The sequence below is a fragment of the Monodon monoceros genome, unplaced genomic scaffold, assembly GCF_005190385.1.
Source record: "Monodon monoceros isolate NGI ecotype Baffin Bay Population unplaced genomic scaffold, NGI_Narwhal_1 Super_Scaffold_9, whole genome shotgun sequence".
In the NCBI taxonomy this organism is placed as follows: Eukaryota; Metazoa; Chordata; class Mammalia; order Artiodactyla; family Monodontidae; genus Monodon; species Monodon monoceros.
In genome coordinates this window covers 8,414,614-8,438,699 of record NW_021703786.1, presented here as the reverse complement: position 1 = coordinate 8,438,699, position 24,086 = coordinate 8,414,614, and the positions used below count along the sequence as shown (strand labels likewise).

At 36.5% G+C, this 24,086-nt stretch overlaps 1 protein-coding gene across 3 annotated transcripts in view; it reads right to left on the bottom strand.

The window, feature by feature from the left end:
* Window positions 1–2,820: 2,820 nt before the first annotated feature.
* Window positions 2,821–24,086, bottom strand: part of CLTC (clathrin heavy chain) — a 58,775-nt gene continuing 37,509 nt past the window's right edge. For 2 of the 3 annotated variants that reach the window (XM_029211076.1, XM_029211078.1), the window contains exons 15-33: window positions 22,556–22,681; window positions 21,780–21,922; window positions 20,102–20,336; window positions 17,492–17,614; window positions 16,308–16,453; window positions 15,893–16,076; window positions 15,503–15,695; window positions 14,898–15,055; window positions 14,538–14,702; window positions 14,303–14,410; window positions 14,053–14,220; window positions 13,763–13,912; window positions 13,532–13,663; window positions 13,310–13,420; window positions 12,197–12,367; window positions 11,591–11,812; window positions 10,293–10,313; window positions 6,569–6,644; window positions 3,153–4,201 (exon numbers count right to left, since the gene is read on the bottom strand). In XM_029211076.1, coding sequence (XP_029066909.1) covers window positions 4,077–4,201; window positions 6,569–6,644; window positions 10,293–10,313; window positions 11,591–11,812; window positions 12,197–12,367; window positions 13,310–13,420; window positions 13,532–13,663; window positions 13,763–13,912; window positions 14,053–14,220; window positions 14,303–14,410; window positions 14,538–14,702; window positions 14,898–15,055; window positions 15,503–15,695; window positions 15,893–16,076; window positions 16,308–16,453; window positions 17,492–17,614; window positions 20,102–20,336; window positions 21,780–21,922; window positions 22,556–22,681 — 2,757 coding nt within the window. In that variant the 3' untranslated portion in view covers window positions 3,153–4,076. Of the gene's footprint in view, window positions 4,202–6,568; window positions 6,645–10,292; window positions 10,314–11,590; window positions 11,813–12,196; window positions 12,368–13,309; window positions 13,421–13,531; window positions 13,664–13,762; window positions 13,913–14,052; window positions 14,221–14,302; window positions 14,411–14,537; window positions 14,703–14,897; window positions 15,056–15,502; window positions 15,696–15,892; window positions 16,077–16,307; window positions 16,454–17,491; window positions 17,615–20,101; window positions 20,337–21,779; window positions 21,923–22,555; window positions 22,682–24,086 lie in introns of all 3 variants that reach the window. The other variant, XM_029211077.1, reaches the window with a different exon arrangement.

Here is a 24,086-nt window from a genome sequence, read left to right as displayed (position 1 = left end):
ATGAAGAGTACACAAATTCTGGTAGGTAGTTATGGAAACATCATGTTTGTTTTCTAGCTCACCTGTACTTTCGTATTTATTTTATAGGGTTCATAATCTTATGGTTCACAAAGTATACTCTGCAGAGCCCTTGGGGTCTCTAAGACACTTGCAGGGGGTCAAAACAATTTTCCTAATACATTCTTTTCCTTTTCCACTGTTTTGACATTTGCAGTGATGATAAAAAAGCAATGGTGGGTAATACTGCCGGCACCTTTCACAAATCAAGGCAGGGGCACCTACCTGTACAAGTAGTCATTGTAGTTTTCACTGCCCTACACTTAGTTTAAAAAATTTCACTTCATGTCCTTGAAGAAGCAGTAAAAAATTATTAAATTTGATCCTTGACTGTTTGTTTTTATATTTTATGTAACATCAAATGCTTCTGGTGCACACTGAAGTGTGACCGTCATCTTGAGGAAAAACACTTGTGGCTGAGTCCTGAGCTGAACTGGCTGCTTTTGTCTTCAAACATTTTTACTTGCAAGAACTGACAAAATCTAGTTAACCAGACCTGGATGCTTGGCAGATATAACTACAAAAAGTTCACCTTCATGATTTCAGAGTCCACACTTCAACTAACCACCAAGTATCTGGAAAGGCTATTAAAATACTCCTTCCTTTCCTTATTAAATATCTGTATGAGGCCAGATTTTCTTCATATACTTCAAAACATAACAGATTGAATGCAGAAGTAGTTACGAGAGTCCAGCAGTCTTCTGTTACAACAAACTTTAAAGAAACTTGTAAAAAATAGTACAATGCCATTCTTCTTGCTTGACTTTTGGTTGGGGAAATATGGTTAATTCATCATTGCTTACGTTAACGTTCAATGAGTTTATTAGTCATATTTAAATGGTTAATAGTTTAAAAAATTGTTTTAACTACTAAAATACAGTAAGTATGAATAGATAAAACCCCACATAAACTAGAGCTCTTTGGGATCTTCAGTAATTTGAGTATAAAAAGGATCCTAAGAAGAAGTTTGAGAACCGCTACAGCAGCGGTCCCCAACCTTTTTGGCACGAGGGACTGGTTTCATGGAAGATAATTTTTAAACGGACTGGGGTGGGGGCAGGGGGTGGTTTTGGGATGATTCACACACATTACATTTATTGTGCACTTTATTATTATATTGTAATATATAATGAAATAATTATACAGCTCTCTATAATGCAGAATCACTGGGAGCCCTGAGCTTGTTGTCACTTGCCACTCATAGGGTTTTGATGAGAGTCTGCAGTCAAACCTCTCTGCTAATGATAATCTGTACCTGCAGCCGCTCCCCAGCGCTAGCATCACTGTCTCAGCTCCACCTCAGATCATCAGGCATTAGATTCTCACAAGGAACACGCAACCTAGATCCCTTGCATGCACAGTTCACAGTAGGGTTCATGCTCCTATGAGAATCTAATGCTGCTTCTGATCTGACAGGAGGTGGAGTTCAGGTGGTAATGCGAGCAATGGGGAGTGGCTGTAAATACAGGTGAAGCTTCACTCTCTCACCCACTGCTCACCTCCTGCTGTGAGGCCCCATTCCTAACAGGTCCCCAGGTGTTGGGGACCCCTGCACGACAGTGAGAATATCTGCGTGACTAAATCAATTTATGGAAAATTAAAGCAGCCCTACTTGGAGATCATCAGTCTCTTGCTATTGTACCAATGTCTGCTGAAATGACTGTCAACAATTATCAGATTTTTTTTTGGTATAATGTCTATATTTGGATACTAGGGAGGAAGAGGAAGAAGTGTTCTTCCTAGGGAGGCAGATAACTGAAAGCATGTTTACCTCCTGAAAAGTTTCCTATGAATCTCTTTCCCCTTCTTCCCTCCTGTTTTAGTTACCTTCAGAGAGTGGTAAAGAACTCTTAGTACTCTTGGTTTGGTTTTTAGTTCCTTCTCCCAGACCATCGACCATCATCCTATTCAGAGGAAAGTTAGGGAAGATCCCTTAAATTACAGTTTATTACCAATTCATTGTCTCTTATTGTACAGCACTTACTACTGCCCAGTATTGAGCTAGGTGTTTTGTAATTTAAACATACTCCTAACAAATAATCCTGAAAATTACTCATAGTGTTAACTTACAGGTGAAGGAACAAGCTCAGAAGTTCAGCTTGCTCTCAATTTGAACCTAAGTTATATGCTGCATCAGTTTCCCTTTCTACTGTAGCCCATTATGGATGGTTTTAAGGGGCAACTCAGTATCACAGACATAGCACCAGATTAAAACAAGGCTTCAAAAAACAAACAAACAAAAAAACCTCAAGTATGCTGTAAGAAAACCTTTACTAAAGTATTTTAGCTTGTTTCTATTAACTGGGAAGGGAAAAGAGAAAAATCTCTTGATTTTGACAAAGATGAAGGAAGGGGGCTGAGATCCAGGAGAAACAACAGGATGCCCAGGACCTGAGCAGCAAGGTGTTTTCCCTACGACAAGCCAAGGAAGGAAAAGGGATTTTTTCAACTAATACTATAATTTCCTATAGGAATATTGGGGGGTTGGGGGGAGGTGAAGGTGGGGAAAAGCAGGAGTTCTAAGTTTTAAAAAAACGTTCTGTGGAGTTTATGGTCAATGGCTTGACCTAGAGTTACAGAGCAATACAAAGCTAGGTTAGGGGGCTCTAACTATTGAGAATTAACAGTGAAATGAACTTAAGAGTAACATTCTCAGCCATAAGCAAAAAAACTTGAATTCAAACACTGGTTTAAAAGAAATCAACTTAAAATACCCACAATTTGGGGGCCTTTACAATTCATGCTGAAGAACAGCATGTTAACTACATGCTTGTATAGTCTTACTTCAATATAATTTAACATCCATGATCTCTTCATAAATGAAATGCTTAGATAAACACCTAAAGTGCCCCCTCGGTTAAAATGATGGAGGTAGTAGAAGTGTAGCCCACTTCAGCACTGACTGGTTCTTTAGACAACTGCATGTACCTTATTAACTACTGGAGTGCACGCAGTGTAATGCAGTGTTTTCACACGTCCCGATCTTCATTCCACTTCTGCTCTCATGCCTTCCTATACTGCCTCAGTATCCAATATGAAATGGTTCATTTGGTTTAAGTTTGAGAGATATTTAAGTAAAACTGCCATTCTACATGTTATTTCCACAGTCCAGTAATTTATTTTAAATTTGAGTAATTTCAAATTCCACAAACAAAACTGAAGAACAGCAATATTTTGTTTGAATTCTTTCTTCTGTACACTCAGTGATCTAAAACACCACAATATCCAACATACACAAACCTCAGGGAAGGGTTAGTAAATACACACAGATTGGAATCATGGTGCTCTTTGCTCCTGAATGGAATGGTCCCACAAAAAAAGCACAGGATACATACAGCACAACATAAGGGCACCTGTTACATATGAAGTGAGCAAAACCACACTAGCACTTTCTATATGTGTAATGAGGAAACCTGCATAGGTTAGAGGGCCTTTTACGCTCATTTAAGTCAGGCAAGTTGTCTGTACTGCATTTTTCAAACGATCTGGAGAGCACTGCAGTCCAGTGTAGGATATGCCGATTAGTGTTGTCTTTGTTGGCATTGACAGTCTTGCATGGTCACATACCAATATCTCTGCTTTAGCTTTTCTTTGAATAAAAGAGATTTAAATGCATTTAGACAATACATACTGTAAGCTGTTTACATACACTAAATTTAAGAGATTCAATATTAGAGTTTTTTTTTTTTTTTTCTTTAAACACTACGGAGTGCAAATCAGGTTCTTCACAACAGATTGAATATTAAGCACTTCTTCAAAGAATGAGGGGGAAGAAAAAAAGCCCAAGTGAATAAAACACTGAAACTATTCCCCTTTGAAAATAAATTCTAAAATGATGTGGAATGTGAAATAAGCTTTTAACATACGTGATCCAAGTTTACAGTTAGAAACAAAAAGTAGTCCTTCATGAAATAAAGGTTACAAGAACATGTGCCTGTTTTCCCCCGTTATAAACTGAGAAGCGGGTAGAGACGATGTTTCGGTACGAAAATAGGCGACTACAGGATCAGCTTTCCGTCTCACATGCTGTACCCAAAGCCAGGCTGTGGCTGCCCATAGGGTGGTGCAGTATAACCATAACCAAAAGGTGCCTGGGGAGGGACTGCAACACTGGGTCCTGCTGTCAGCATCAACTGGGGCTGACCTACAGAAGAAAACAAAAAGGAGCAGGGGTGGGGGGCAAGGAGGTGGGAGAAACTGTTAGCATCGTAGGATGATCACACCCCAGTCTCCCTACTCTAGCAACATAATTCATTCTACTTTGAATGAATTTTGTGGGGGCACTTCTGCCTGTCTCAATTTCACCATGACAGTCACCCTGAGAAGGGTCCTGCCTAAACAGCCAACAAAAACCATGCAGGGCTGAAGGCCAGAACTGTAACAGTGATTATGTTACTTCATACATCATTTAAAGCAATAAGCACATGCATGCTCGACATGCTTAGGCAAGACATCTAGCAATAAGCCTATCACCACATGGTGTTTGCACATTTTATTTGGTGACAATATAATTAGCACAGGGGAACAATTTTTTAACAGATATATTTTTAACACAACTGAACTTTTATAGTTAGATTTAAATTCCTGATTTGGACACGTCTAAATGGTAACAAAACCAAATGCATTTCTAGCAAAGTATCCAGTACTAAAAAAAAAAAAGAAGTCAAAGACAAGGCATATTCAAATATGCATTAGGTGTGAAATACATTAGAGGATACAACCTCTTTCAAATACTAAGTTAACACTCTCATGACGTTTAAATAGTTATTGACACATACAGGAAACGACCTGTTGAGAACCTGGCTTATTTAGAGGGAGAATACACCTAACACCTCTCCCCACCCCCTGCAAAAGAGGTACTACTCTTAATCTCCCACTGTAACGTAAACCTAGGGCGAGATTTCTCCCACAAGTGACCTCATGTCTCTCCTTTTTGTGAATAACAACCAAAACCGTCTTCAGTGAGTGAACTCTTCAGGAACCAGCAGTTTATTAAAAAAACACTTCTAACCTTGATACTGAGATCTACCTTGAAATTTCAACCCCATTTTCTTTTTTTTTTTTAACAACATAAGCATTTTATTTTTTCATTAAGCTTCTTAGTTTCTTAGTATCACAATGGAATGATGAGAAAACAAAAACAACAAAGAAAAACCCCATGAGTCTGCAAATCTCTGACAAACAGCAGAGACTTCAAGACAGTTGAGGGGGAGGGAAGGAGAGGCTTGAAAGAAGTGCCAGAGTAGTGCCAACATCATGCCTCTCCTTAGCCGGCTGGGCAGGTGGAATGGTGAGAAGGTGGCACTGTCACAGCTGTCCTTGGCTCAACCCCATTTTCAACTGCCTACAAGGACTATGCATTTAAATACCCTGAAGATAAGCCAAATTCAGTAGATGCCCCCCAATTATTACATCCACCCTGTTTCTGTTTCTACTGTTTCCTATATCAAATATGTCAAACATCTTGCTCCCATCTCTAAGAATCTACTTTATGTTCTCCAACTTTATCAAAACTACCCTGTCCTCTACATTCCCAAAGTCCTTATCTATAGTAAAAAGGAGATAATGGCATAAGAGATTTGTATACTATCATTTCCTTTAGCAGGTTGAGATACAGCAGCCGTAATTTTATACCCTCCTCCCAACACCACCTGCTTAAAGTGCTGTAAACTATACCCTTCAAATTCGTTGCTCAAATCAATCTGTTCACCGTGAGTGAAATGGAAAGGGGAAGTATTTCAGAAAGGCACATGTAAGAAGAAATTAAATTGCCTTAAATATTCACTGAGAGTCTGAAGATCCTATCTCTCTGGAAAGTTCTCAAATGGAAACGCTATCCAGTTCTCTGTCCTAGTCAGAATTTAAAGAGATGTACTATTTCTGTAAAGCATACTTAAGATGACCTTGGCATGTTCTCTCACCTTTTGTACTTCTGAAAATTGAGCTCACCAACACATCTTTCTCAGTAATTCATGAATAAGCAATCAGTGACCAGGCATTAGGTAAATTAGGTTATGATCTCAACTGACTTTTTTTTTTTTTTTTTTTTTGGTGGTACGCGGGCCTCTCACTGTTGTGGCCTCTCCCCCTGCGGAGCACACGCCCCGGACGCGCAGGCCCAGCGGCCATGGCTCACAGGCCCAGCCGCTCCGCAGCATGTGGGATCTTCCCGGACCAGGGCACGAACCTGTGTCCCCTGCATTGGCAGGCGGACTCCCAACGACTGCGCCACCAGGGAAGCCCCAACTGACTGTTTTTTGAGATTACCTTTGCATTTAAGATTATCTTAGTGAGTAAAGCAACAGAAAGAAAAAAAAAAAATCATCTTAGTGAATAATGTCAGTGCCCGCTTTAAGACTGTTTTCAGAAAAAAAATAATAGACTTATTCCTTAACTCAGTGAGCTTTTTGCACTTTAGAGCTTACTACATTTCTATTTTGAGATAGAATCCCCACAGAATGAACTGTTTGTCTACTATATTTCTGTGAGGTTAAAGAGAGAAAGAGATTACCATAAACAATAGGTTGAGTCTCTGTAGCTTGTTCTTCTTCTTTTCTCAGTGATTCTGAAGCATCTAATTTATCCACCTGGAGAAAAACAGGTAATGGTAATTAGCAACCTCAAAAGTATTATAAACCTAGTTTATGGCAGAAAGTGGAAAAGCCTTAGTATGTTAAATTTTGTCAAAATAAAACAGACTAGAGTAGAAAGAACATTCTCAGCCCCCCTCAAATTCAATGGCAATGTTCATACTTCAGTCAAGGTGATTTTTAGCACTGTCATTATAAACCCTCAGGAAGGAGGGATTTATAAATGCCATAAAAGCTCACGCCAGGCTAAAACTGGGCATGCTAGGATGCAGCCAGCCTGAGGGAGGGAGACAACGAGAAGGAACCACTTTCTCAAATGAAGTTTAAACCCTATCAAAGATAATAATAATGAACTCATGACCTGGCAAGACTTCCCTCCCCAAAGGAAATGGTATTCAAAAAAGTGAAATGAGTCTAGTGACTGGATAAGCACTTGTGCAGAATGAGCTATCTTTTGCCAACTGTGCACAGCTTCTGTCAATGTTGATTACGTGCGGACTGAAGTTTAAGATTCAAGTGGCTCCATATTCAATCTTTTTATATAAAGACAGGCTGCATGTGTTGATGCTCTATTTTCTAAGAAGGAACTAGGAATGCCTGATTTTCCCCCAACTTCTTTGAGGAAGACATTTTTTGCTTTTAATTAAGCCAAAGAAGCAAGTGGCTACTATATGCTAGCCATTCTAAGTAAAACTGGATAGTATCAGACAGAAATAATACTGTAGAGGAGTCCAAATATATTAGTGGAAGAAAAGAGCTGGAATACATAGATCCTTCCACTAACTAGTTGTGTGACCCTGGCAAACCATTGTACTGACCCTCAAATTTCCTTGTCTATGTAGTGAGTCAGTTGAATGAGATAATCTACAGAGTTCCTTCTAGGACTAACATGATTTGAATCTGGAATTCTGTGAAGGACTGGGGAGAATGACATTAGGACACTGGGATTAGGGAATCTCCACCATACCACTTCCATTTACCTTTTAAACTGTACTATATCTGTCTCTTAGACTGTATTTAAAAGTCTTATAGTTGGTCTATCATTATACTTGAAGTAAAACTAAACTTCAGATCTCAACGTTATCTATTACAGTGGCTTTCAAAGTCCTAAGTGCGCTGAGATGGGGAGGCAGAGTGCAGGAAAGAACTTTTTAATGAATGTTCACTGCATGTTCTTCAAAAAAGGCAATAGTGAAAAATCACTCACAAAAAAAGACATGCAGACTTCAGTGAAAAGGCTACTATAGACTGGGTCCCAAAAAGGTTAAAGCAGTGCCTAGTCTCTATCTGAAATTATTTAAAATAGTGTTTCAATCCTCACATAGGCCATTAAGGTTAGGACAGTATTTTATACATATTTTTACTGTTTCTATTAAATACCATAAATGTGGGTCTAATCCATCCTAATTTGTCAGGGAGCAAAATGTGAGAAAAGTAAGCTCAGGTAGACTCTAGACATCTTCAGATAAAATGTGGTTTTTCTACCCTAGGAAGATGGGTTAGTTTGCTTTTGTATACCATTTTTCTATTTTATAACCTAAGTGCTCATGTGTTACAAATTACCCCAATATCAAATTAAAGACTACTATGCAGTATAAGTACCATGAGAAATACCCACTGCTTGGCACCCAAACTTAAAAATTACTGCAGCTTTATAAGTTAAAGCGCAGTTTGTGCCATCAAGGGCAGTCAGATGGGGTTTCGTTAACCTAAATAGTTACACAAAACTGTAAGTATAGCTAAAGAGGTTATACAAAAAAAATATGGATGAGTGTATGTTAATAACTTCTAAGAAAAATCAAACAACAACAAAAAACCACCACTGCATAATACATTTCCAGACTTTCAAGGAAAGGAATCTAAAGTGAACACGTGTTTAAAAGTTAATGTCTGACTCAGATGTTGAAGACAGAAGTCCTATTACAGAAGTACATTAAAGACTTAGAAGAGCTAGCAATGTCACAATGCCCAGGCACAGACATGGGCAGGTTGGGCATAGGGACGAAACAAAAAGTAACAACTCTGAAGAAGTAATATCAAGCTAAGCAAAAAAATTTTTGATTTTTCTATTTCATGGGACAGCCTCTGGCACAGCAACATCCAATTATTGTTTCCACTGACCCAATTTAGACTGCTCAAAAAAGAAAAGCAGAGAAGGCTTTTATGAACACAAGCTTTTGTTAAGAGCTGTAACAAAAGTTTCTGATCCTTGGATTAAAAAAGAAAAATTACAGGTAAGCATGTCACTGAGTTCAGTTCCATCTGTACTACTGAAAATTCACTATAATGTAAAAGGCTTTTCCACAAAGACTGCAATATGCTGCAGAGGAAAAGTTAACATGCAGTCAGTTACTTTGGTGTATGTGTGCATGAAAAAAAGGCAAAAGTACTGAAGCAAGAAGTGAGATCTGAAGATGACTGTTTCTATACAGGCTCTCAAGAAACACACACAGCCCACAGCAATGCTTTAAGAGTTTCAAAAGTAGTATGATGTAATTGCAATGACTGTTGTACATGCTTGATTTAAAACAATGCATAACACTGCAGTTCAATTACCTATTTTTCACACACACGCTTTCTAACTGCCTTGCTTACTAGCTGCTGAAGGGCCTCACACACGATGCATTTTACTCAGGTTTGCCCTAAGTTCCAATGGTGACTCCAGTTTGGTTCAACATAATTCCAAGGCACTGTCCCCCCTCCAAATTCTTTTAAATTGTTTCAACTGTCCTTTACCTTCCCACCCTTTTCTCACCACAATTTGATACCAGAGGTAAGTTTGTTAAGTTTGTTTCATTTATACTGGGATGGAGACAAGCCAATGAAGGAAGCAGTGACCAAAAGGTACCTAAATTTGACCTTGGACAAGCCAACGGATGGATAAGAGCAAATTTGTAGCTTCAGAGATGTACCTTATTACAGAAAGTATAAGTTAATATTGTTTCATTATATACAGAAATAATCCATGTTGCTTAGCAACAATTACAGCAAGCTACTCTGATGGTTTTAAAAGTTTTGATTCCTCTTGAAAATGGACTAGCACCATAAGAACTGGACACCTGGAGAAACATGAGGAAAGTCTCTTCGGAAGCAGCTAGTATCTCTCGTATCTACTTTCAGCAAAAAATTAGTAAGAATCAAGAGATCAGAAACTGGATCACAGTCCTTCAATACCAAAAAACCCCAAAAAGCCTTTTAGGGCATGTATATACATATATAAATTCAGCAACTGTCAGGCATGCTTACAAAATAAAACCAGAGGCTGTTTAATTTTACTTCGAGTATTGAGAAAATCCTATTATGGTCCAGATACCCTGACAGGGAAGAGAAATTTCCTGAAACTTTGGAATTAATATGGAAACTCAACATGCTCAGTTTTTAATAATATATTTAAGAGAGACTGTGAACCAACTACTGATTAGCCTCCTGCCCTTCCTAAAGCCTATTAGCCGATTAGTAGCAAACATCTACTAATGTCCTAGAGCTCTATTATAGTTATGTTTCAAGGGACTTGCAGAGGCTTTAGTGAAAATTTATCGGGGGAAAAAGCAGCAGCAGCAGTGTAGAAAAGGAAGGAAAAAAAATCATGCAAATTCCTTAGACTTAGTCCTCCAGACTTAAAGATGGAAAAGAATCAACTTTCACCTTTTCCTTTATTGCATCAACCTGCAAAGGAATTCAGAAGGTGCAGCTTAGAAAAAAATCAAATTCCATATTGAGCATAAAAAGGTAGAATCAGCAACAAAGGTTTAGGGGAGAAACATCTAACCACTAAAAAAGGTATGAGAAAAGTGAAAATAAAGGGCATACTGGAAGCAAAACTTAGAATTTTTTTTTTTTTTTTTTTAACTTCAGAGCTTATCGCAGAAGAGTTTATGCTAGAGTCAGTGTGAAAGAAAGCAGCTTAATCACTAGTAAAATTTACAGCACTTCGGTTAACAGCAGCTTAGAGCCAGGTCTCACAAGTTGGCATTATGCATAAGAAAAGAAGCTATTCTCATCTATGGCTAAGACACAAGGTGAATGTTTTTCCTCTTACACTGGACTTTAAGCAGTTTATACACAGAAAATGTTAATTCTTAAAAAATTATAACTAACACATGATATCTAATTAGATGGCAGCCCAAGGAAATATTCAGTTATACTGGGGGTTGTTAGTAGTGCTCTTCCCCCCACTTTAACTCAGGCATTTTGAAGAGATCAGATATGAAACTCTGATTTTAATAAGCATGTTTTGCTTTGACAAAATGGATTCTTTAGGACCATTTAAATATGTTCTATAGTATGAAAGCTAGTAACTGTTGAGGACAGGGGTAAGTAAAAAACATCTTAACATCAAAAATGGACATTAAGATGAATAAGTGAATTTTATAAAATGATTATACCCCCAGCTTGTTTAATGCACTTTTACGAAACGTGTCATTAATTGTTAACCTCCTACAATATTTTTAAATAAGGGGTTAAACTATCAAAATATTGAGAAGATTAACAGGTTATTAAGAATATAGGTGTAGCTTCCCTAGGGGAAACAGACATACATATTAAAGTCAAGAACCGACCAAACAGAAGGGAATCTACACTACTAAGTTATGGTCATCTGAGTTACAAGAATTGATTTGAGGAAGACATTATTTTGACAAAAAGGTTTCTATCAAACATTAAAAAAAAAACAAAAACAAAAAAACCCATACAACATGGACATAATACTATTCGCCCCTCAGAAATACATTCTGAGGTATTCTGAGGGTAAACATTCTGACAAGTTATGTTTGAGTTCCCTTTCCATTCAATGTCATTTGTGAGATATTAAAAATTACTGGAGGATAGGAATATTTTATGATCAACTAAATTACTTCTACTAGAGAAAAAAACATTTGAAAACAAAGTCTGTACATGGAATTTTACATATCCTCAAGATAATTAGTTCTCAGAGGTGCCATTACCTTTGTCAGGTATTCCTTCATGACCTGGATGAAATAGGGCATGGCAAAATCCATGATATTGTGCCTCCATGCAGTTTCCAGGACAACATCTGGCCTTAAAAGATCATAACAAGTAAAGAGACAAGCTCCAAAGCACTCTCTTTTTTCTTCCTGCAAAAACCACTGTAGGAGTTCTTCAGCCAACTCAGTATCTTTAGATTCAGAGGCATACTGCATTGCATCCTATTTAAAGGAAAGGATGAAGGTCAAACATTAAATTCAAATACACTGAACTGGTAAACTAAGTAATACAATGGGGAAAAAACCTCCCAGTTATATCATTTAAATTAAGGATTTCCTGAAAGAAAAGGAAAAGACAGGGTAAAGCTTTTTTTTTTTTTTTTTTTTTTAAAACAAAGAGACGTTTGACATAAACATAAGACAGCCTCCAGAATCAAGAAATCGACTTAATTATCATCTCCTCAAGCAGGAGCTTAAAGGCAGTTCTCATACTTGCAAAAACTAATACTTTTATAGACCATAACCACTTATAATATACCATTCCAGGGTTAACACAGATCATCTAGTATTTGGCTTAAGAGCCCCACCCCCACCAACTTTATTCACCTTGTACAGGCTATCTTTCTTGCACAGCTCCACACTCTGTTTCCAGCGATTGTTGCCTTTGAAGAGATAAGCAGCAATTCTTCTGAACTCAATGAGTTCATGTTTTTCCAAACGCTGAGCAAGCGAGATATTGTCAAAGTTGTCATAAGCATCTATCGATGTTCGCAGAGCCTTAAAAAATAAAACAAAGCCATTCAAATGCCAAACCAGTACTTCATTTTAGTTTAAATTTTATGTCCCACCATTCTTGATCAATGAGCCATTACTGTGTATGACTGACTGTATGTAATATGATCAATACCTTACATGATATATATGTATAATATGACTTGATCAGTGAGCCATTATTGTAATACGACAGCCTAGATTCAAGAATCAAACCGCAAAGTTGTAATATGAACAAGTATCAACATTCCTCAATCTAACTGTTTAACAATAAAGTCCTTCAAGGCACTATAAAATTTCTAAAGGTACCATGTTTTTCTCCAAAGTTTTCAGTATCAAGGACTAACGCGAATGGTTATGAAATTGGAAGGATTTGTAATCTGGAGGGTAAGGTTTTATGCTCTAGGTAAACTCCTGATACAACTCAACACGATATTCAGTCATAGAGATCAGCATGGGATCTGAGACTGAAAAAAAACCATGTTGACAGTAAGAGAAAGACAAAGGCAACTAGCTTAACCTTAACTTTAATTCTGTTTTTGCAAAATCCTTCACAAGGGAAAGTTTACTAAAAGACAGGTACTAATATGCTCTTGGGCAAGAAAAAGAGTGACTAAAAGAGTTAATACTGTGTAAGTTTTATGGACTAGTTTAAGAGCTCCAAAACTTTTTCAACTCAGTCTACAGTCTAGATGTTTAGGTATTTTTCTAAAGCATTAACTTGGACAAGATCTAAGCAGAATTCTGCAAACTTGGCATTTAATTAGGAGACATCAGATTTACCAATCCTGAAAACTTCACTAAATTTAGATCTGTGGCACTCAAGTACCTACTATTTACAGTCCTAAGGGATGATGGGCTTTTTGTTTTTACTGCAGAACATACCAACTTTACAACTCAATGATAACCTGAGTTTTGAGAATACATGAAAGAACCAAAAAGTTTTACCTGATAATCTTCTTCAGTAATAAAGAGGTTGTTCAGTGATTCATTCACAGATTTGTTGTTGTGGTTCTGGACTGAACGCAAATATGGTTTCACCAGTGGTAGCTGTTTAACCTTTAAAATAAGAGTTTGTTACAAATGTCGTACATTGCTAAAGTTCCATGGACAAAAGTTATCCAAGAATGTCTCAAAACCAAGAAGTTTTGAGGTTTTAAAAATTATTACCTTGCTGAAATAATTGACTGCACGAGTATGATCCAACCGTGGAGACAGCACCATCAGCAAATCATTTAACAACAGTGGCTTGAATTCTAAGTAGAATTGTATTGCTCTGTAGTATAGTTCCACATTGGCAACCTAAAACAGCAAAAATCCATACATGAGGTAGAGTTACTTCCTAATGAGCTTTCTCTTTCTCTTCTGAAGAAGACTTTCTCTTCTGAAGAAGGTACACACCTTGGTAATGATATCTTTGAACTGCCCTTCTTTCCACGCATCAGTCGGATGATTCATCATGGTAATTATGGCATTATCATATTCTTCGTACTTGTCATACAAAAACACCAATTCTGCCCAAAGATGAGCTTGTTCTGCAGCTCTTAGCACCTGCATAAGAAAGATTTAATTGCTTTAGATAGATAGGGGTCTCTAATTCTAATTAACAGCAAAAAAAAACCCTTTCTTTTAATTAAAATTAAAGTATTCATTTTAGCTACAGAGTTGCCTTAAAATTAAAGGTTGGTTACCTTAGGAATGTTCACTCTGGACCAGAACAGCTCCAGGTGCTCCCTCATTTTCTGTGGCTTAAACTTAGAATACAGAATAGCTAATTCGGTGAACATCCCCATATGAGCTCGCTCAAGTCCCAGTGCTGCTTCCAACATGGTTATCAGCTCTTCAAAATATCCACGATCCTAAATAAGAGAAAAATGCAATTAAAGACAAGAATATCTGTGGCAAAAGATCTCAGTTAATACAAAAGACTCAGTTAATTACCTGATAGTAGTTGATAAGTTCCTCCAATTCATCTGCATGTACTACAATATGAAGCCCACACATTTGAGCGAGACGGAACTCTTTCCCATCTACACAGGCAAAGCAGACCTACAATTTAAAGAATTGCAATTATGTGAACTCAAGTGTAAACATGGCTGGTTAATTCAATTAATCAGTTTAAAGAACATTCCTAAATAGCATCTTAATTCTTCACCCAAACTGTTGTTTACATTACCTCTTTCCATGTTCGAGTACTGTTAGCTTTCCTAGCTCCATCAACAGCTGCCTGATATTCACCCAGGTGAACCAGAGTAGATGCCAAGCGTCCAAAATTGGAAACATTATTGTACAACAACTTAGCAGCATCATACATTTTTTCATCATAACAGCGGTCACCAACCTGAAAAAAAAAACAAAAACCATTTTCAGTAAGCCTAAACTTAATCTTCTTTCCAAAGTTACAACTCAATTTAATACTAAGAAACAATATTTTTCCTTAGAAACTTTCAGTTGCCACTTGTTGATCCTACTAAGCTAATGAAGTTGCTCAACTATTTTTACACTCCTAAAAAAAAAATCGGAACAGGAAACCCACTTGCTGGATATGAGCGTTATTTGGCCCATTGATGAACTCTTCTAACTCTGCAAGGCGGTTTGTTTTAGCCAGTGCAAATATCAATTCTGTCTCCACATAGGATTCACGAGCCTTCTTACGGGCCATCTGCAAGTACTTCACCAGTTCTTCCCAGTTTCCTAGGTATAGAAAAACAAATAAGTAACTCCAAACACTAATATACCAACATTTATCTTTTCACTGAAGCAAATGAGAATTGCTATTAATTTCCCCTTCAAAGAGACAGTATAGAGAATAACAAATATAAACAGTGAAAGGCATCAAAATAGTGAAACTTCTATTATGCCTCTGTATTATTACTGACCAAATGAATAGCTGAATCCCCTTTTTCCTTAAAGTTATTGGATTAGAGATAGGTGAGAATTTTGAGACTTCAAAACAGAAAATTAAACTTCCCCATGGAACTTTTAAATTCACAAAACAGACTCTCTTTATCTGAACTAAGACGGAGGGCAAACAGCCATGCAGTCTCTAACTCCTACTTAATACAGAAGAGACATATAACTTAATGCTTAGCTTAGGTACATTTTCTGAGGTGGCAAACACATAAAAGTGAGAAGTCATACCACTAGTATTGGCAGCCTGAACAACTTCCATGTAGGATGAAGGATCATCTGCTTTGATGTAAGAATCAATGGCTTCTTTCACCATTCCTTTCTGTAGCTGGGCTTTTGCGAGCTGACTCCAGACTGCAGGTTCATTGCAGCGTTCAGCAAATTCATATGCCCGATCTAAGTTTCCAATATGTTCGATCAAGACCTAGGCAACCAATTTTTAATCAGAGTTACAGTACAATGAATCTTACCACACAGCAATTACATTTAAACGGTTAGGATTTTATTGCTCTTCTATTGCCACAGCAATAAATTATGCCCATTCTCACAGGACAATACATACATTGAATCAAGACAAGGTACTACACTTAGTAAATCAACTCAGGTAATCTGTAGATTTACCTGCACTGCTGAAGTATTGACGTCAAATTTCCGAAAAATGGCAAATGCTTCTTCAAACAGCTCATTGCTGATGGCGATATTGGCAATATCTGGGGCATCATAATTATCCAGGCGGTTAATATATTCCATAACACGGGTACGGTCAGCCTTGATTGCAGTGAGGATGAGGAGGTTTTGCAGATTCCTTTAAGAAAGAAAGATTTGAATGCAGTGTTTGAAAAGCTCATTAGTCATAAAGAAAAAACACTGCAGCTAAAGAGTATTTCGCCTCAGGAGGTAGGGTGACAAGAGGGTATTAGAAAAGTGAGAATTTAGACAACATTCTCTAATCTTTGTCTCTGTTCCTTCTCCAAACTGACAGGCTATAATTAAAGACTAACTATAAAGAGCCAATAGACCCCTCTTCACAGGATACCTGTGTTCACTGAATACAGAGTTATCAAGGACAATTTTCTCCAGCAGTTCAATGAGTTCATTAGGAAGGTCTGCAGTCATAAAAGCCTTGACAGTTACTGACACTTCTTCAGGGTCCTGAGTCTCAGACAAGGCTGTCTGTACAACCTGCAGAGGATATACAGGGAATAAGTACTGAGAGTCAAGGTGGTTTTGATGATATTATCTAATAAGAATAAGCTGGCCTCAGTAGAAAATGAAACAGGCAGAGAAGAAGGAACGAGATAAAATACCTTTAAATTTACCACCCAAAGGTCTTTATACATAAATCCACATATACCTGTAACATGTATACTTTCGTTCTCTTGAAAAAAAATCACCCTAATTACATAATTTCTATCTTTTCCCTGATTAAAATATTATCCATAATAACCACTCCTCATTATCACTTTAATGATTACATACAATTCAACCATACAGATGTGGCATTATATACTCAATAATTCCTCTATTTCTGGCTATTTGCATAGTTCCCAGATGCACCAATGAACATTTTTTCTAGGAAGCTTTGTATTAACTTGGGAATTTTCCTTAGAAATGCTTCCTAAGAATGAAAAATTAATATTCTTTAATTTATTCCCTTCTATATTTATACTCCTACCAACAATTTAAAAACCATTATTAACAACCTTCAATTTTTAAGGTTTTAAAAAATGTTTTCAATTTTTATATAGATATAAACCCGCATCTCCTTTGCAGGTCTATGCTTACTCTATTGAGATTTATTTAACATTTACCCACTAGGTCATTTGTATTTTCTCACCAATTCTTATCCTTTGCTGATTTACCACTGTCTTGAACGTTTCTAATCAACTGAGTCACTTCTTAGGTATTAATAAATAGCAATTCTTATTCATTTTATTAAATGTTTAATTTACTGTTATCCTTTTAACTATGATGAATTGAGGAAGTCTTATATAATTAAATTCTCTCTTTTGGGATGTATTTTCTTCGAGAAGATATATTTCACTTTTGTTAACATTTATGATATATATATATTTTAGTACAATTTTTATTTTCTACTACTTTTTACTGCCATCTCTCATAGTTAAATATGATCCATTTGAGTATATTTGGTATATGATGAGGCAAAAGGTGTTATTCATAGTTAAAAAGATGAGCCTTAAACACATTTGCCAATTTTACCTGATCAATGAGAGGTCTCCTGTAAGGATTGCTTTCCAGCAGCACACTACCCCACAGTTCTGGATCCTTTCGCCGTACCAGATAACGGGAAAGACTTTTGAAGAGGGAATTCTCATTGCAAACCTAAATGATATTAAAGATTAATTTCATGGTAAGAGATAAAACCTTTTTATAGACTGACTTTACTTTTAAAAGGTTATTTCCTATCATTATACCTAGTTTATTTTTTTATAGCAAAAAAAAAAATCCATTACTTTTACATGTATCTTTAATAGGTCACAACCATATTTTTCTTATTAAAATTCAATCAACAGAAAAAACATACTTATTAATTTTTGGAGGCTTTTAAAAAGCACCCTGATGTGGGATCTATATTTGGACTTCATATTCTACTCTACTGGACTATCTATTCATGCACCAGGATGCCAAGTTTTAATTATAGAGGCTCTGTAATGTGCTTTAATAACTGGTAGGGCTAGTGCACCTTCATAGGTTTCTTTTCAGTGTTTTACTAACTATTCTTGTGTGTTTATTTTCCCATGTGTATATGCATACATATATTCATATATTAATGTGTATGTACATAGATGCATTATATCCTAGCTCTGACCACTAAAAGACCCTAGAAGGAAATATACCTAGAGCCTAGATCTGGGTTTCTAATGGTACTCCCCACTAAAAGGGATCAAAGTTCCCCAGAAAAATGAATGATCCAGGGCTGGGGAGGGTATAAAATGAGCATGGTATAACTTGTTGGGCCAGGAAACAAAAAAGTGCTCCAAGAGCAATGAGACCACGACACAAAGCCATGAGAGGCAGGTTGATGGGATTTTTATCAGTCAAAACTGGAGTAATTTGAAAATCAAAACAATGGATTTATAACCCACAGAACTCATGAGTGCATGAATATATGCATGCTGACTGATAAATGTGGAGAAAGGGATAAAGTTGGAAAATCGTTATTATGCAACCAACACATTAAGACTGGTTGAATAAGAATCAATAGATTCAAAACTGGGGGGCAGGGGAGCCATACATACACACACACACAGTAGGATTCTCGCATTGTCTTAAATGTCTCTTCACAAACTACTTAACATCTGCAAGGGGAAATCTATTTATACAATAGGAGAAATTGACAACTTGACAAAAAGTGACCCCCAAAATGAAGGACAAAAGGACATTAGGTGCTTCTGCATGTTATAGCATGAGAAAAACAAAACATCACTTAAGTAATAAATTTTGGATGGAAACGTACAATCTAAATCTAATCAGGAGGAACAATAAGAGAAACTCAAAGCGAAGAACATTCTATTTTTTTAAAAAAGACTTTTCATTTATAAGAAATATACAGAATAGGTGAATCCACAGAGACGGAAGGCAGTTTGGAGGTTGTCAGGGGCTGGAAGGAGGCAGGAATGTGGAGCAACTGCTTAATGAGTACTGGATTTCCTCCTGTGGCGATGAAAACTTGGAACTAGAGAGAGGTGTAGTGATTACAAACACTGTAAATGTACTAATTGCCACTGAATTGTTCCCTTTCAAATGGTTAATGTAATGTGAATTTTACCTCAATAAAAAGTTACACATAGAGAAAAAGACTATTTTTACAGTTATGTCTGTCAATAAAAGACAAAGAAAGTGTGAAGAATTGTTTTGGATTAAAAGAGACAAGATAGATATGACAAGTACATGCAATATGTAATCCTAGACTGGAGGGAAAAAATTTCTTTTAAAGGACATTACTGGGTCAATTGACAAAACTGGAATAAAACAGACTGTAAAAAGTATTCTACTTGTGTCAGACTGACTGAGGTTGCCATCTACAATGTGGTTATGAAAGAGAATATCCTTATCCTTAATAAATACACAATGAAGAGGTATAAGGCCATGAGGTATGCAATTTATTCTCATATGGTTAAAAATTTATATGTGTCTATACATACATACACACATATATAAACATATACATATATGTGTGTGTGTACATATGAGTGTATGAGAACATAAGTGATAAAACTAGTGGGGTTAAATGTTAATGGGTGAATATAAGCTTAATCAACTACTTTGGCCAGTTTAAGTTCATAATTATCAGCAAAGTTTTTTAAAAGAGCATGTATCTTCCAAAGATGCTCCATATTACCTAAAACCACTCTGAAACTCTCAAAATTCACTAATCCAACATTATATATAAGGTTTTTAAAAAATGCAGTCTTGGGACTTCCCCGATGGCACAGTGGTTAAGAGTCCACCTGCCAATGCAGGAGACGTGGGCTCGATCGGGGAAGATCCCACATGCTGCGGAGCAACTAAGCCTGTGCGCCACAACTACTGAGCCTGTGCTCTAGAGCCCACGAGCCACAACTACTGAGCCCGTGTGCCACAACTACTGAAGCCTGTGCGCCTAGAGGCCGTGCTCCGCAACAAGAGAAGCCACCACAATGAGAAGCCCGCGCACCGCAACGAAGAGCAGCACCGCTCGCCACAATTAGAGAAACCCCACGCACAGCAACAAAGACCCAACACAGCCAAAAATAAATAAATAAATTTACTTTAGAAAAAAAAAAAAAATGCAGTCTTCTCTGTACACATTCAGCTAGCAGTACTCACATTAATAAGTTCCAGATCACACTGGCCACGTTCATAAGCAACACAGGCTAGATGTGGATCTCTCTTCTCACAATACTTTCCAACAACACGACTGTCATAATAAGGATTTTCCCGAAGAAATCGCTCTGGGTTGTTATTACTGTCTATGTAGATTTTGGCTAAAGCGTTGTGAGTAGCAGGCTCTTCACAGCCCTCATGAATTCTAGCCTCCAGCCAAGGCAGAAGCAGTTTCAATCTAGTAAAAAAAAAAAAAAAAAAAAAAAAAGGAAAAGAAACACACAAAAACACCCCACATATACACATATTATATTATAAATAGCACATTCTTGACACACTATGTAAGTACCTTACGGTCTATAATGTACTTTCCCATACACTATTTTGAATTCTCAACACGCCTACTACAAATTGCGAAACTAAGACTTGGAGATGGTTAAATGATTTGCCCAAGATTACACAGAAGGTATATATAAGGCTGTCTTACATACTCTCCCAGATCTATCTGCTACATTATCTAGATAGGATATAGAAAAAAGAAGATTATAGGTTCATAGATTGTTCTTAAAACTGGACAAAACGGCTGGACTTTGGATAAGTTTTGTTTAGGAGTAGGATAGAGATGTGGTATGAAAAAATAGGCCTGATTATCTGAAGTTCCTTTTAATTTTCACACAAGTAACATACAACATTACCTAAAGCCAAAAGAAATAGTACCCTAAATATATACTGGGAACAAAATCTGGTAGCTTTAGAAGCTCTAGCTTTAATACCTCTAGCAGTCATACAATCACTCCACCAAGGGCCATGGTTTTGCTAAGTTATAGCTTATATTTCAGTGGTCCAGATGACCAATACTCTTTTACCATGGTTTAAATAACAAAATTGTTACAACCTATAATCACTTTAGTCTCAAACTTTAAAAATTTCTCAAACATTTTCTGAATGTTTGAAACATTCAGATATAAACTCTGAATACCATTAGCAGAACACCTGTACCACCTCAGGTTAAAATTAAACCCCATTCTTGATAATCTTTTCATAGCTACAGTAACCTCCTACTATTATACCAACCTCCTACTATTATACCAACCCACTAACCTCATTTACTACGTCAGCACTTTCTGAACACAAAATGTCCCGGCTAAAAAAAGACTTCACGGTATAAGTATTAGAAGCACTCACACTATGTTCTCCTCTACTGGAAATTCGTAATTCATATTATCATATCAAGGTTCAATTTAAATATGAGTTTAATCCAGAGTTACACAGGGAACTCTTTTCTTTTGTCATGCTTGAGAAGAATTTATCAGAGAAGAATTAGTTATTAAATATGGTGGTATCATACCTAACCAAAAGGAGGCTTTTTACATAGTTTACATTAAAAACATATAGCTACATGGTTTGACTCTGTGTATAAGCATGCAAAGAAGGTGATCAACTAGATTAACAGATATTCTATATGACAGCTGTAATAGTTCAGAAAACAGTTTTTTTTTTTTCAGAAATAGAGCAAGCTACAGCTAGCTTATCACTTCTAAATTAGGTATCTCCAGGGAATTAAGGTCCATGAGTTACTGAGTAGCTTTTAGGCAACTGACAGGTCATACTTCTATTCATTACCAAGCTAAAAGAGACTAATAATTTATCTTTAGTTATGAAGATTAAAACAGTACTACACCTGTTTCTTTTTTCAACCTCAGCAACAAGCTCATCAGTAGAGAATTGACCTCTTACAACAAGAATCAAGTTTTTAATGACATCTTCAGAGCAATCAACATCAAGTAATCCTCCAATAACCACAGGAAGTCGACTTGGATTCACCTATGGTTTAAAAAAAAAAAAAAGAAGAAGAATGTCATTACGTTACTAATAAGCAAAACCAAAAGGAGTTTTAAAAAATAAAACTCATTTCCCTCTTCAAGCTCAGTTTTAAAATTCAGTAATAAACTGAGTCTAAATTTACAACTAGACAAAGAAATTTAGCAGGAAGTCTGCCTTGGTTAATTAATTACTTCAGCATTGCTCCAAAGGACAAATAAGTCCAAAGAAGCTAAAGTCACAGAATGACTGTGAAAACAAAAGGCCTCCATCATAGCAAAACTGCCTTTCTATTTCTGGAGTTAGAAGGTGAAGTTTCTAATATCTTTATTTAAGACGGTTTTAATACTACGCTTTGCAGCCTATGGCCTCCATACGGATACCACAAAGGCTATCAAATAAGTAGGGTGTAGGCCACTCAATTTTTTCAACTACAGCAGTTCTGTTTTGTTTTACCTACTTGGAATGCATGTAAAATTTTAATCAAAGAAAGGATTCTGCTGGAAAAAAAAAAAGTTGAAAGCCATTGTAGCAGACCACTCTTACTGGACACAGAGTTTCAAAAGGATGAAGATTTCCAGTGTGAGCAGTAAAATCTACAAGATTATATTTTAAAGTTATCTAAGTATTACTTACCTTCTGTACATATATCTCTATATACTTTTGAAGATTATTTCTATATAAATAGAGCACCAAATCATGGACAAAGTCAAATCGATCACACACAATGATAAGTGGTAACTGATCTGTTAGCTTTGCTTCCTGGAAAAAAAAAAGAAGCCTTAATTTTCTTCTTCTGTGAGTTTATCAGTGTAAAATATGAGAATCTGTTCTACACTTGTGGGAGAGGCTCACATAAACTTGGCTCTTCTTAAAAGTGCCCAACCCAGTTTCCATAAATTTTTATGAAGTAATACCTAGAGTCACAGCAAAATACCAGGTCCTTTCCACATACAATCCTTTACAAAAAAAGTAACAAGACTTGTGAGCCATCAGTGGCGCTCAGGATATAAAATCATCACACTGGGACTTTCATTAATAGTAACAACTGAATTTGTAGTTGATTTAAGAGGTATAGTCACACTGTCAAAATTAGGCATATTGGCTCGCTTTTGTTTCAAACTGATGACTTGTTTTTTACCCCTCCCCATTCCAATCTATATGGCCGTCTTCTAACACTGTTATAATGAAGCCTAAAAGGAGCAGCATGATAGTGATGGCCATGAATTTAAATATACCACATGTTGCTATAAAAAAAAAAAAGGTTTAAAAGATAAAAAGCATTTAAAGCATCTTTAAATTGCCAACTGCTTTTACCGTTACAAATACCAAGCTATAATCCTACTTACAGATTGACATAGATGTTATAGACAGGTAGGTAACACCTGTACTGGACATTTACCTGATACATGTCCTGTTACATTCCACAGACATTAGGTACAGCACAAAAAACAACAGTTTCCATCAGGAATTCATTTATATACAGTGAAACATGCCTCAGTAAATGATTCCTCTATGGATTGTCTACTGAAGAAGAAGAACTAAGCAGGATAGGACTTTCCTCAATGACAGCCACAAAAAATGTTATTTGCAAGGTTAGAATAAATCCTAAGTCTAGCACTTATAAGTCACCCAATTATAAACAATTATAATTAGTCTATGAAGTGTTCAGAGAACACTAAACTAAATCTGGAGTCATAAGAAATCCTGAATTAAACAAACAAACAAAAAAATGGCTGTAAATCTGAAGTGGAAGTCCAGCTGCAGATTTTTCCCATCAAGGAAAGTCTAAAGCAAGTATTATTTAGCACCATGGAAACTCTGTCCTAAGAGCTGCTATAATCATTTCTAAAGAGAATGTTTGATCTACCTATGCAAAAGATTTTAGCAGGCCAAGTTTTTCCTACTAAACAAACATCAACATACTAATCTTCTTTATCTTGTTTAATATACATATAAAATATTACCTTCTGCATTTTACCATTTAGGGAGAAAACATACTTGGCAAGTAATCTAAGATTACTTAGGTATTCTAGTCTCACGCGTGGGTGGTTTAAGATTTCTGCTGCAAAAGACAACTATTTGTATTCACAAAGAAAATTTAAATTTGAAAAAAGCAGACAAACACTGGGATACTTTCTTGATTACCTAAATTTGCATATGATTT